At 46.2% G+C, this 14,155-nt stretch overlaps 2 protein-coding genes across 3 annotated transcripts in view; both read left to right on the top strand.

Moving 5' to 3' along the window:
* Positions 1 to 6,057, top strand: part of PIP4K2C (phosphatidylinositol-5-phosphate 4-kinase type 2 gamma) — a 32,523-nt gene extending 26,466 nt beyond the window's left edge. For both annotated transcript variants that reach the window (XM_063293909.1, XM_063293910.1), the window contains exons 8-10: positions 757 to 1,012; positions 2,499 to 2,602; positions 3,883 to 6,057. In XM_063293909.1, the coding sequence (XP_063149979.1) occupies positions 757 to 1,012; positions 2,499 to 2,602; positions 3,883 to 3,963 (441 nt within the window). In that variant the 3' untranslated portion in view covers positions 3,964 to 6,057. The remainder of the gene's footprint in view (positions 1 to 756; positions 1,013 to 2,498; positions 2,603 to 3,882) is intronic.
* Positions 6,058 to 8,016: 1,959 nt separating this feature from the next.
* Positions 8,017 to 14,155, top strand: part of DTX3 (deltex E3 ubiquitin ligase 3) — a 28,250-nt gene continuing 22,111 nt past the window's right edge. Inside the window, exon 1 of the mRNA XM_063293907.1 lies at positions 8,017 to 8,263. The gene's annotated coding sequence lies outside the window, so the exon portion shown is untranslated. The remainder of the gene's footprint in view (positions 8,264 to 14,155) is intronic.

The raw sequence follows: 14,155 nt of genomic DNA, 5'->3' as shown, positions 1-14,155 counted from the left end.
GTGTTCTTTCCTCTAACCTACCCCAAGTAGGTTGAATGTACTGGTGGCCTGTACAGATGGCACAATACTGGCAGAATATGATTACATGCCCACACCATGTCAACAGTTTTAATTGCTCCCTTTTGAACAAATAAGATGCCTCCACATACAATGCATTTTAATAATCCGACAAGGAGCATGAATAACTATTGCAAGTACGTTAAGTCCAAGGAAGATCAGAGATAGTACCTCAGTCTCATAAAAGGCACTCTCAGTGAGGACACTCAGGTCTACAAATCCCCATAGGCTACACATCTGATTCGTTAGAATACAGTCCCCTCCAGGTGAACAGTACCTTATTGAACTAGGCATAGGTTTCCATTCTGAAACTGCAGCTTGCTGTGTGTCACAGGGGTATTTCCTGCTGGGCTATGTATTTTCTGGTCAGGGAAACTGCTTTAGTCACTGAGGGAGCTGTTGTGATACTACAGAAGAGCAGTGGTCAAGAGTTTATTGAAATGACCCCTCCCCTCTCCCCATTAGCAGATCAGGGGATCTTAAATATTCCGACTGTCTTCAAGTAAACTATAATGGAAAGGACAGAGACAAGCTTGGGCAGAAATGCAAAGAAGCATGGAGTGATGAAAACGTCTGGAATTTAGAATAAATGGAATACATTGTCTCATGAGGTTGTGTTGTGGGGCTTTCATTTGGAGTAAATAATGAGACAAATCTGTACATCTCCTGGCCATCTCACTATTGTGTTTGTTTGTTCAGTTCTTGGTGCAGCTAAAGATTATGGACTATAGCCTTCTGTTGGGAATCCATGATGTACAGCGAGCTGAACAAGAAGAGGAGGAAGACATAAAAGAGGAAGAGGAAGATGGAGAGGGTGAACCAGGGGGACTGGCATCAGTGGGCTCTTATGGAACATATCCAGAGGGCATTGGCAGCTATCTCAACTCCCACAAGCCCCTGGAGCCTGGTGACTTTGACCCTTATATTGATGTCTACGCCACTAAGAGTGCTGAAAGTAAGTTGGGATAAGACAAAATTTTTACTAAATGGATGTTTAAAGGGGTAGAAAAGTGCCCTCAGGCATTTTAAAGATCATTTGTTTATTGCAGCATAAGTTTCTGTAGACCGGAATCTGCATCATGCTATTTACTAGTATTTGTGACCCTCTGTTAGTTTATCAAGAAAGCTCTGCCTTCCGTCAACTCCAGAGAACACTTCACAGTGCAGGTCAGTTCTTTTGCTTTGCTGATTTTTCATAGGTGATTACAGCCAACCCAAGAACATCAGAAACAAGCTTATATTGAGTCAGATCATTCACCCATCTTACCTAGGAGTGATTGACTAGCAAGGATTCCAAGGTTTGGGGCTGGAATTTAAATATGCTGGGAGTCAAGTATGGGACCTTTGGCATGCAAGACATGTGCTCCGCTATTAAAGTATGCTGTCTGTTAACTAAGACTGCAATGTGCAGGGTGGAGTTAGACAAGAAAATCCCCCAGAGGAGAGTCAATGTTTGATTAGACTGTTGTTCAGTAAAATTATTAATCAGTACATACAACAAATTTCAAACAGTGGAATCTCCTCCTAGCTTACAAACCTTGAAGGGTGTATACAAAAGATAACTGAGTAACATCTGATTAAAGCTGAAATGCCAGACTAGTTTAAGCAGTTTTGTGAATGAGCTGCCTTTGTTATTCCAAAGTACTGGAACACCCTTTCTCAAGTTGGCAGCCTCCAGGTAAACTGTATTACAGATCCTGTAATTCTCAGCTGGTTAACCTAAGGTGTTGCTGAATGGGCATTTATGGGAGTTATACTCCAGTGTATCCGGAGTACCCTAGCTTGGGAAAGGCTTCACCACGCATATAAGGATTCTGTTATTATTATGATGCTAAAGATGCATATGTGCCTTGTGGTAGATTCCAGCTGCAACATCAGGCCCTCTAAATTTTCTCAGCGCCTGTGGCTAGTTTTACCTAGCTATTTGTACCAGGATGATCTTTCTTCAGGGCATCTGCTTTTGAGACCTGTTTATTTATTGGAAAGGGAGACAGTGCTGCTAAATCTATGTCAATCAGAGTTGGAAATCAGTTTCTGAGAAAGAAGGCAAGTAAGCTTAGTAGCCAGGATTGTCTTTAATATTTTTGCACATTGCTACAGGCTTGGATTTGCAATGCAGGTTGCACAGGATATGAACATAAAGAATCATACATAAACTTTATTAACGTCTTACTTAGATCATCCTGTAAACATAAAGAATGTGATTGCTCAAATGGATTACTCATGAATACTCATGAATACTCATGCTATATTTTGAGTCAGGAAAGGAATCCCTTTTCCCTGCCTGATCCCTGTAGGATCACTCTTTTTGTTTATGTGTTTTCTTTTTTTTTAGTTCACCTTTTGGGTTTGCCTATGGATATTTGTATGTGTCAGGAGGGGGGATGCATGTAAAGGATATCATCACATGTCTGTCACTGATTTTCTCTTTACTTTTCCAGATAGTCCCCAGAAAGAGGTTTACTTCATGGGCCTCATAGACATCCTCACACAGTATGATGCCAAGAAGAAGGCTGCCCATGCAGCTAAGACAGTCAAGCATGGGGTGAGTTTGGCTTGCCACACTTTGTGTTATGGTGGTCAAATAGTGCTAAGAATGGAGCCCTGATCCTAATTAGCTGGCCTGCACCTAGCCTCTGTCTTCCCTCCCCATGCCCATTATTTCTGCCCCTTTTCCTGCTCCAAGTTTCTGCCCTTTTTCTGTTACTCTTTTCCTGCTTCAGCAGCCCCTTCTCCCAATCCTAACCCTAACCCTAACTGAATGGCCAAGGGCTATCCCTCTCAAGATGGTTATACTTTATCATCACTGTGTAATACAGAAGGCATAACTATGGCCTTTCCTACAGATAGGAGCTGCTCCAGTGTCTTGCTTTATACTTGGGGGCAGCAGGAATTTATAGGCTCTTGTGAACATGAGAGCAATAGAGAAGAAACCATGATCCCAACCAGCATAGCCATTGGCAGGGCATGATAACCACCCCATGGAGTGGGGACAGGCTGAAGTTGAGATTTGTTGCTTTAAGTTTGGTATTTGAGAGAACTCTTGATATACTTTGTTTTTACCTAGCTTGTTAAATCAAAGAGTGGTTGTGTCCTGAACAGTACAACCCATGTGAGTTTTGTAGTTAGTCTAGAAACCAAGGAAGGAAGGGAGGTGGAGAGACTGCATCAGTGGCAGGAACACCCATCCCCATCCCTGATAGAATTTTTTAAAAATGCTATTCGCTGTGGGTGATTCATGGAAGGGTTGTTTTTATTATACCATTGGGGCAATGTCCTTTGTGTTTTGTAGCTATAAGGGCATTTCCTTGAGGGGAAGGTGGCAAAGGGCAGATATAATGTATTCAAGAGGAGGAGAAAGGGATGCTCCACTGGGTCAGAAATACTTGCACTGGAGAATATGCCTGTAAATAGTAGTTGATCAGTACATTTTATTTATTTATTATTAGATATATATATCCCACCTTTATTTTGTACAACTCAAGGCAGTGTACATACCAAATGTTCCTTCCTCCTCCTATTTTCCCCACAAGAACAACTCTGTGAGGTGGGCTGGGCTGAGGGAGAGTGACTGGCCCAAAGTCACCCAGGCAATTTTCATACCTAGGGAAGGGTTAGAACTTATGGCCTCCCAGTTTCTAGACCAGCACCCTAAGCCACTACACCAGATTGGCTCCCTGGAAGAACTTGTGCTCGAAGGACTCAGCTGCTGTATCTCCAGTGTCTCCAGTATCCATGGCCCATGCCATGTTGCTTTCTCTGTAGTGATTAGGAATTAAGGGGACTGATTTTTGGTGGCTGTTGACACTTTGTCTTCCCCTACAGGCTGGTGCAGAGATCTCCACAGTGCATCCAGAACAATACGCCAAGCGCTTTCTGGACTTTGTCACCAATATATTTGCTTAACAGTTGTTCACTATGTCTTGTTGGCCCAGATCAAAAGTTTTCAGCACCCTTGTAGTTGTCACTCACCTTGCCCCCTGATTCTCAGTAAGTAGGATAGCTTTCATCCTGCTATTCCGGGGTCAGCAGGGGAGTTGAACTGACTTCAGAGGAGTCCCACGCTGGTGACTGAGGGATGGCTGCTGAACCAAGTGCCTTAACTCTGATCTTGTCGGGATGAGAAATGATCCAGAGTACCGAAGAAGCTGGCTGTGAATGCTTTGGGAAGCTGCTGCTTCTTCCATGTAGGAGGAAGAGGAGTGGCTAGTTTTTATCTAAACATTGACCTCTTCCTTTCTTTTAAATAGTACCCGTGGTACATCATTTAGGGCAGGATAATGTTGAGACAGAATAATATGCAATACGAAGTTAGTCGTGCCTTGGAAGAAGGGGGTTGAAGGGAATCTTCCCCATTTACAGATATTTTATCCTCTGATATCCCGTTGTATGGCCTGTTTCAAAGCCGTGCGCCAGTTCTATACCTCTTCCCCCATTCCCCTTCACATGACCCTTGATGGAAGACTGCACTGTGCCCAATCTTGTGAATAGTTTAGCTCTGATCTAGTCCTTTTTTCAATAATGGAAATCTCTCCTGCTAAAGAAAAGAGCCCAGCATTGCATCCAGTATTCCTTGAGCTCTCTCCCATGCAGAATTGCAGTTTCTTGAAACTTTGTGCCACGAGTGTTGCTTTTAATGAGAAAAATTATTTTAGGGTCCAGTGCTGCCTCACATCCTTTTTCCACCCCTTTGAAGCAGGGTTTGGGAGGTCCTTTGTGCTTGCTAAAGATATTTGGAGTCAACCCCGGAGTAATGGCAGTATCCTCTGACTCCCTGCTGGAGCATTTTATATGCTGTGGAGCTTTTTGTGTCCCCCTTGTAAAAGGGAGATTGGGGGAAGGACAGAATAACTCTGATCCTTGGGGAAATGTATACAGGAGTGTCCATAATTCCACTGGGCACACGGCCCAGATTGAGTGGATGTAACCCACAAAGTGGTCTAATGTATGTCTAGGGTTCACCACAGTATAGTACTAAATTCAAAAGCTTCTGAGAAATGCTGAGGATGAAAGTCCTGAACAGGTCATAAAGCTTTAACATTAAGGTCAAAGTGAGCCTCCAGATGTTGTTGAACTGACAGCAGCATCAGATACCATGACCAGTAGGAGCAGGGAATGTTGGGAGTTGGAGTTCAGCAACATGTGGAGGGCCTCGTGGCTTCCTAGTCTCAATTTAGATCATACAAGCTCTACGTTGAAGTGGGAATCAGACCAAGCCTCATTTATTTTGTTCAGTGTTGCAGGGTCGGGAGGGTATCATGCCCAGTTTCAGGATGCTATGAGAAGCAGCATCTGCCTATCTCTTCATAACAGCTCCGTATGTTTCTTGTGTATATATCAAATTGGCAAGCCAGTGTATTTTGGGAAAATGTGGCCTGTCTCAGCAGCTCGGAAAGCCTCTTGAGTGAGGAAGGAAATTGCTATAAACTAAGAAGCTAACAGATGCATTAAAAAGAATACCCCTTTTCATTCACTTATTCAGCAGAGTGGGGATTCTTGGAGATACTTCCTTCAGCACAGTGAGGAATGCAGACAAGGAACTGGATAAATTAAATGATCATTGCTCATTTATTATTGGCTTCATTAAGAGTTCTTGCATTCTCTAGTAGCTGTCTGAACTATATTTCCCAGTAACCCCAGCCCACTTATGAGCATTGGTGAGGAATGCTGGGAATTATAGTTTAGCAACATCAAGGGCCAGTGTTCCCTACCTGGAAATTCTAGCCATGGTTCTGTTTTACAGTGCTACTCATTTTGCTGCTGGGGACCTGAAACATGGAGGCTGCTTTATGGTTTTTCATTTTTTCCCCTTCTGCCCCATTACTGGTATTTTGGGACTGATGTCATTTCAGCTCTCAACACAATAAAGGCTGTACCATGGAGATACATTTATGCTGTGGGGCTGTCTTCCTTCCAGCCTCTTTCAGTGTTTTGTAATTGTATACAATGTGTATTTCTGGTTTACTCTTGTATGGCTAAAAATAAATTATTGAACCAAAAGTTGTCTGTATAAAGTGCCCAGCTGTGCTGTTGTATTCTGCTAACCTAGCAGGGTTGAAGAATGGACTCAGTCTTTCAATGAAAGAATAAAAGACTTGCCTTGGCCCTTCACAGCTTTTTGAACTGAAAATATTATTTTAATTTTTTTAACTTATTTATAACATTTCTGAACTTTCAGAAAAAAATTCAAATTATCAAAGCATCAGGGGAAAAAATTCAACTAGACAATGTTATGATGTTGTCCAGATGAACCAGGGTTAATTTAAAAAGTAACTGTTGTAACTGTTGTTTGGCTTGCCCCTTCATTAGCAGGAGATCTTGTTCTTAGCTGCCTTGATTTATAAAGAGGATGACAGCAGTTTGGCAGGATTCATGGTTTTAAATTACTTGTTTAATTATCCAAGTTTAACCATTCCTATAGAAAACTGATCAGGAGCTTATACTCTTGCAAAATCCCCTTTGCAGACAAAAGTTCCATCATTAACTGAGACTGCATACAAAAACAGTTTCCAATCCTTGCTTGTCTATTGGTATCATCTCTACAGTTTAGTGTCAAGACAGTCTCTGTATCTAAAAGGATTAAGATCACCTCAATCCACTGATCCTTTGAAATGCAAAAGATTCCTAAATTGGACAGTAGCAGCAGCTGCTGCTGTTTTTATTACTACTATTACTATTATTACTATTACTATTACTATTATTATATGTTGCCCTGGGATCCTTTTGCAGTATCACTCTTCCATGGAGCATTATAAATGCACAGCCTGATCTTGTTTGGAGGTAGGCATGCCTAAATTCTTTGGGATAGGATTGCAGCCCTTTTTAGTTCTTGAATGGTTACTGCATATTGTAAACATAAGAAATGGTGTAATAATTAATCATAATGCGCCCACCCACCCATCAACTATTTGAATCTTGCTCCAGCCAAGGAGTTGCTACCCACCCCTGAATAAGCTGTTATGGCCTATGCCCAGGGCCGCAAAGGGGGGGGGGGGGGTCAAGCGGGGCACGTGCCCTGGGCACTGCGCTGGAGGGGGGGCACCAAAATGGGCATGGAATCCATGTTTGCCCCAGGTGACCCAGACCCTAGTTGTGGCCCTGCCTATGCCTCTCTCTCATTTTCAATAGGGAATTAATACTGATAATCTTCCATTATGGAAGGAGGAGTCAACTTCAGTCTTGCAGGATTTCTATTGTGTAAAATCTACCAACTAGTCCTAAAGGGTAAAAATGGTGACCTCAACCCTGAATGTGTGACTTTACATCATTATTAGAAATAAGGATTCTAGCCATTACAAGAACAATATAAATGAGTATTTTTAAGGAGTTGCAAACAGGACACCCTTGCTCTATTTCCTACCCACCATCTCTGCTTTCTAGAGAGTTTAATTATTCCAGCCACTAAGGTCACCAGGTTGGGGAAAAAGCTGGATTATGGAGTTAATTAATGTATGTGAAGACTCCGGATGCTGTTAAGGCTCCAACCTCTTTAGCAACCCATAGAGCATGAGTTGCATTGACTAGAGGGCGACTGATTTCTGAGTCCATAAGCACAGGTCTCTGCAGAAGGCCTGCGCTGCTTACCTGTAAAGCGTGAATCCCAGCCAAACACCACTGGAACTTCACTGCTAAGACAAACCAATTCACTTGCTCTCAAGTAAGTGGGGGAGAGCCTTAACAGGAAGGGACTTACTCCGGAATAAGCGCTGCTCGAGCCGAGCGGTCCCTGCTGGATCTCGTCCCGCCAGCCTCTCAAATGGCAACCAAGCAGAACATGGGAGGGGGGGACTGCGAGCGACGCGGCCGTTGTCGCCGCTGCCTCCTCTGCGCAAAGAGAAACCCGAAGCTGCTGCTCCGGGCGGTCGCCTACAATATTCCGCGCCCAGGCAGCGCTCGCTCCTCCGCCGTCCCGGTGCGTGGTTGCTATGGCTATGGCCATCATTCCAGCAACAAGCGGCGCCACGTGACGCGCCCGGCGATGGCTGCTTGGCGGGGAGGGAGTCCTTGAGCAGCGCAGCGGCACCGGCACGCTTTCTCGGACGCGCCATAGGCCGCCTCGTCAGCCCCGTCCTCAGCCTTGGGGTCCTCCTTGTCTCACTCTCCTATCCACCCCGTCTTCCACCCCTTTTTGCAACGTCGTCTTTGCAGCAGCAGCTACAGCTTCGATGGATGGACCGTTCCTGCCACCCTTGGATGTTCCGCTATGGTGGGTGCCAGCGTTAGCTGGGGGGCGCCGTTTGCACAATAGGGGTGCCTTTACAAAAAGGCTGGGAGCATGGGTGGGAATGGGGCGCGAGCGAAGGAGGGGGGTGGGCTTTGCTCCAGCGCGCCTTCTGGCTTGGTTGGCCCGATGGCTCTCCTTTTCATTTTGTTTTTTTTAAAAGAGTGATCATCATCAACCTAATGTGGCGCATCGATCAGAGGCCATCTGCATATTCAGGCAGCCGCTGCAGCAGTCAGTCCCTTCTTTGTGTGTTGTCAGCTGGCTTTGCAGCAGGGGTGTTGCCTAGAGGATGGTTTATGTGTTGATGGAGGGGGGCAAGGAATGATTGCTTGTTTTAGTGGGGGAGGACTTTTAGGGGAGATACACACAGAGACATACACACACACACACACACACACACCGGGGTATTTTAGGTAAGGATTTACCCATAGAGTTATCTATGCATCTACCTGTCAAACCTCTTAGGACCACAAGGGCCAGCAGGCGGCTGTGCAAAGGTTGCTTCTCTCTGTCTCTGGGCAGCAGAGGGATGATTTTTTGCAGCATTATTGGTCAAGCGAGCATGAACTTAAGTGCCCACCTTTTCTCTCCATGGGTGAGGGATGAAGGATATTTTTCACCCACTGCCACTGCATCATGTGAGGCTCTTGAAGGTGGTAGAGAAGTCCTAGAAAATGGGGGCTGGGATTTTGGTGGATATCTCTCTATGTGGGAGATAAGGAAAATAGAGATGTGACAGATCAGGAGGGTGGCAAAGAGATCTGACAGCTTTTTCCCTCCAGAGGGCCCTTTTTCCTCAACCCATTGTTTCTCGTCCCAAGCCCCCTCCTTCTCTCTTTGTTCCACGTATCTCCTTGTGACTCCAAGGCTACGGGGCCTAGTCTTCTATTGCTGCTAGTGAATAGCTCTGTTAAAACTGGCAGCGTTGTTGGGTTCTTGATAGTCTCTGAGCTTGGCTTTTTTTCGTAAATGTTTCATTGCTGTACTGGATAATATTTCTGGGCACTGAAATCTGTGAAGAAGTTACAGAGTAGGTAATGAAACGCTTGTAAAATGAAAGCCAAGCTCAGAGACCACCAGCGGTTCAACCCTGACCTATATATATTCTCCACTGTGGCAACTGGCAGCTTTTCTCCCCAAATTGAAGGGGAGGGGAGAGAAGATTTTTTTAAAATGAGTAACACCTTTCTCACAAACAGCCCACCTCTCAAGTGGCTGTACTTCAGAGAGCTGCTTTTTCTACCTCCCTACCATAGTTGCAGTGCTGTAGTATCTTAGCTCCCGACTTCATAGTAACCAGCTTGCCTTCTTCCTCTTTTCCAGGGACAATGAGGCCTGGAAGAGGCCTTTTTTTATTACACAGGTGAGGTGCCTTGAAATGTAAAGGCCTGGTCTTGCCCAAGGTCACATTGTTTTTTTTATTTAAGGGTCCAATAGCAAGCAGGGCTTCTGTAAGCGTAATGATTATGAGAGTAAGGGTCAGCTCTAGCAGGAGTAAGGAAAGAGATGCCTGCTAAATTTTTCAGTTCTTCCTTGACAAAACAGATTGCATTTCCAAGCTGAGGATTTTCTCACTGACTGGGTTGCATTTGTTAAAGCAGGTCCGAAAGGCTGCCTGTGATGTGCTGCCACTCACAAAGGGTATTGAATTCTAGAGAGTAAGCACCTCACCCTCCCATCCCTCCATCTTGATGATTTGAGGGAATACTGTAGGCAGGAATTCAGTTTGTGGTTGAGGTTGCCTTTGGCGTACAGATGCATGCCATTTGTAACTGAGTAGAAGCTGTATGTGTGGTTGCAAATTCTCTTGGGGTGGAGTTGAACTGAGAAGACTGAGGGCTTTAGAAGCACAGTTTGTGACATCAGCTTTCTTGCCAAATGCAGGTGGCTATGTAGTCTGCTTTATTTTTAAAGGATCACTCTCATCCAAAGAACTGGTGGTTGTGTTTTATTTTTGTGTGGCGTAGTGGACACTGCATTGTTCCAGGGACAGACAACTTTATACTTCAGATGTTTGACTGCAAATCCCACAGGGCCCTCCTACACATCCAGGTACCTGAGATGACGGGAATTGTAGTACAGAGCACCTGGATCTAGAGTGTTTAGGAAGAGCTGTATGATCTCTAGTGAAAGCCCTGTGCAGAGAGAACAGCTGGCAAACCATGTCTTGTCACCCTCTCTATTCCCTGTCCCTGTATACACTATCCAGTAGCAATAGCAAGGGAAAGGATCTTCCAGGACAAGGAAACAATCAGTGGCTGTGCTCTCAGTACATGACAAGGTGAGGGATTCTGCAAATGAGAATTGGGACCTGGTCTAGCTCCAAAATGAAAGAAAATCCAGATTCTTTTGAGTCAAAGGTCCAGTATATAAATGTTTGCTGTTGCATATGTCGAGCAATTCATAAAATAGATTAAATTATGTCTTTTTCCATGTACAAAGTTCTGTTTGCACGGAACTAACTCTGGAAGTAGCCATTCCCTTGTGGCAAATAAAATGGTTTTCAATCAAAACTTGAAGAAATATATTTATATATGTGTACACTCTGGCTATCAACATGTGTATGAATAGTGCATGAACAGGCAGGCTGTTAACATTTATATATATATAAACATACTGTCATGTTCATCGTTCCAATGGCTTGCATACATCGTAACGTTTCGCATGCCATGTTTCTGATGCGTGTCTATCGCCTGCGGGGTGGGGAATTCCAGCCCTGCCAGGTGGTTATTTTTCCGTTACCCTGAAGGAATGTGTGTTTGGGTTATGACATGTTTTCAAGGTTACTTTCCCAGGCCGATGTGTGACGCTTGCCGATGCTGGGAGGGGGTGGTTGCGATGTTAGGGTGGGGGCGGAATCGGTTTGGAGGTGAGGGTTTTTAGTTTGTATTTGGCGCGCTTTTGCTTATTCTCAGCTTTCTTCGTATTTGCATACTATCCTTTCAATAAATCAATTTTATTCACTACGCTCTGGTGAGACTGACTTCGTTGGGATAAAGCAATCATTACATAAAGCTGAGAATCATCAAAGAAATCTACCCCGCTAGCCCCTAGCCAGGTTACCTGTGACGGGGAGCGCTAGCGATGTCTCTACTACGAGAAGCCGAGTGGATTGAAGAGGAACCGGACACCACGATGGTGCGGGTGGCCCGGAGTGCCCGCACGGAGAGGGCGGCCCACCGAGAACAGCTGGGGCTACAACCCGGCGAGCAGGTGGTAATGTCGGAAACGACGGGCACGTCAGGGGCCGAATATAGAACAGGGGACGAGGACGAGGACTCCGCTGTAGGGGACGCCCAAGAGGTCCGGAAACCAGGACCTCCGTTGTCACCTACAGTGGTAGTGGTAACCAGTGCGGCTGAAGAATCGGTCACCCCCGCGCGAATGAAGGCGTTGGAGGAGAAGTTGGAGTCTTTGGCGGTAATGCTAAGGGAAAACCGTGGGAAGTCGGGGTCGGCTGAGGGAAGACGAAAGGGCGCTAGGGATCAGAGCGCTAACCCGGAGTCACCACCCCCATCTCCACGGAGAAGAGGTCGGACTCGGTTCCGACAGTCAGCGACAGGGAGGAGGACCCTAGACGTGACTGGAACAGCTGAACGGCTGGAGGCGGCAAGACCCCCCCCCCTTTCCTGTAAAGTTTGACGGCGATCCTACGAAACTGTCTTTCTTCATTACCAATGCTAATAGCTACATGGAGGATTGGGAGCAGAGCTTCCGCTCCGAGAGGGGGAAAATCAATGCCATTGCAAATAGGCTGAAGGGGAGGGCGGCGGATTGATACGTCCAGCTGTGTCAAGCAGAGGCCCCAGAACTAGAGGACTTCGAGGAGTTCCTGTGGGCGCTAAAACAACACTTTGAGGACCCTCTGGCACAAGAAAGGGCGAAACGGGCTCTGAAGAACCTGGCCCAATGGTCGCTTTCAGTGGCAGACTATGCGTTAGAATTCAAAGCACTGGCCGGAAAAGTTGAGGATTGGTCCCAGTCCACACTAGTAGAGCTGTTTAAAGATGGGCTGGAAACTGAGGTCCTTCGGTGGGCTCTGGGGCGTGATGACCCAAAGACTTTGTATGGGTGGATTCAACTAGCAGGCAGCGCTGAAAACACCCTGGAAACCTTCGCCCATCGTAAGGCGGTGAAGCAAGGCAAAACCATCAAAAGCGCCTGTGCTCCGGTCTCTTCGGGTCGACCCAGCCAGCGTGCCTGGGAAGAGGAGAGGGAGCGTCGCTTTGCTAAAGGGCAATGTCTGCGCTGCGGGAAGGAAGGCCACCGGGCGGCAGCGTGCCCAAAAAGACGAGCTGAGGATCACCCAGCTAAACCGGCTGGGAAATCGCCATCCCTACCAAGGAAGATGAAAGCCTCCCTGGCTGAGGTGGAACCTGACGGCAGCCCCTTCTTTGGAGAGGAGAGTGGACAGGAGACCGATGAGCCGGCAGGAAACGCCAGCCACCTGCTTTGAAGGGCGCCGTGGGGCAGGTGGAAGAAGAGGAAGATGGGCGCGACCATGTTTCAGTGAGTGGGGATTTCCCGACCCTGACCGTTAGAGTGAAGTTGGGGTCCAGCACCCGAACCATAGAACTGTGGGCCATGATTGATTCGGGGTGTTCACGGTCCTTGATGCACCCCGACGTGGTTACTGCGTTGGGGTTACCCACGTTCCCTTTAAAGCGGCCGATGATCTTTACCCAGTTGGACGGGACAATGGCAGGGGGGAAACCAGTTACCCACTCTACCGGGATGGTTGCTTTGCAAATGGGCAGCCATTGGGAAATATTACCGTTTATTGTGGCACCGGTAGGGGGACCTTTGGTCATCTTGGGGATGCCCTGGTTTGTACGGCAAAATCCCTCCATTAACTGGGTGCATCAAACGGTGACGTTCGCAGATGGATTTTATAAAGCCCCTGCGAAAGACCAACTAGACGACAACGAGGTGGGACGGGCAGCAACCACTTCTCTGCAAGTCCTCGAGCCGTTGGAAGGGCTGCCGGAGCATTACCAGGACTTTGCAGATGTGTTTGGCGAAAAAGAGGCAGACCGGCTGCCGCCCCATCGCAAAACTGACTGTGCCATAGAATTTGTTCCTAATGTAAAATTGCCTAGTCCAAAAATTTATTCCATGACCCAGAAGGAGCTGGCAACACTACGAGAGTTCATTGACAAAAATCTAGCTAGGGGTTTCATTGAACCGGCCAGCTCGCCAGTGGGCGCACCTGTACTGTTTCGACCAAAGAAGGATGGCACTTTGAGACTGTGTACAGATTTCCGGGGGCTTAATGCAGTATCGATATTAAATAAATATCCTTTGCCCCTGATAAAGGACATGCTAACACATCTGGCAAAGGGGAAAATATTCTCTAAACTGGACTTGAGGGAGGCATATTTCCGTATTCGCATACGGGACGGGGATGAATGGAAAACTGCGTTTAATTGTCCTTTGGGTGCTTTTCAATATAAAGTACTACCATTTGGGCTGGCGGGGGCGCCAGGGGTTTTTATGCAACTTATCAATGAGGTCTTGCATGACCACCTATTTAAAGGGGTATTGGTATATTTAGATGATGTTTTAATATATACTGAAACGATGGAGGAACATGTATATCTAGTCAGACAAGTTCTGAGCAAACTGAGAAAGGCAGAATTGTATGCTAAACTATCAAAATGTGCATTTCATAAGTTGCAAATTGATTACTTGGGCTATAGGATTTCCAATAAGGGAATTGAGATGGATCCCGCTAAAATTGAAGCCATTTTGGCATGGGAGCCGCCACGCACGCGTAAGCAGCTCCAAAGTCTCCTTGGATTCGCTCCTTGGATTTTTATCGGCCCTTCATCCAGGGGTTCGCGGAAATTGCGCTACCCCTCACTGAGTTACTCA

The sequence above is a fragment of the Candoia aspera genome, chromosome 2 (assembly GCF_035149785.1).
Source record: "Candoia aspera isolate rCanAsp1 chromosome 2, rCanAsp1.hap2, whole genome shotgun sequence".
Lineage (NCBI taxonomy): Eukaryota > Metazoa > Chordata > Lepidosauria > Squamata > Boidae > Candoia > Candoia aspera.
This window is presented reverse-complemented; position numbering and strand designations above follow the sequence as displayed.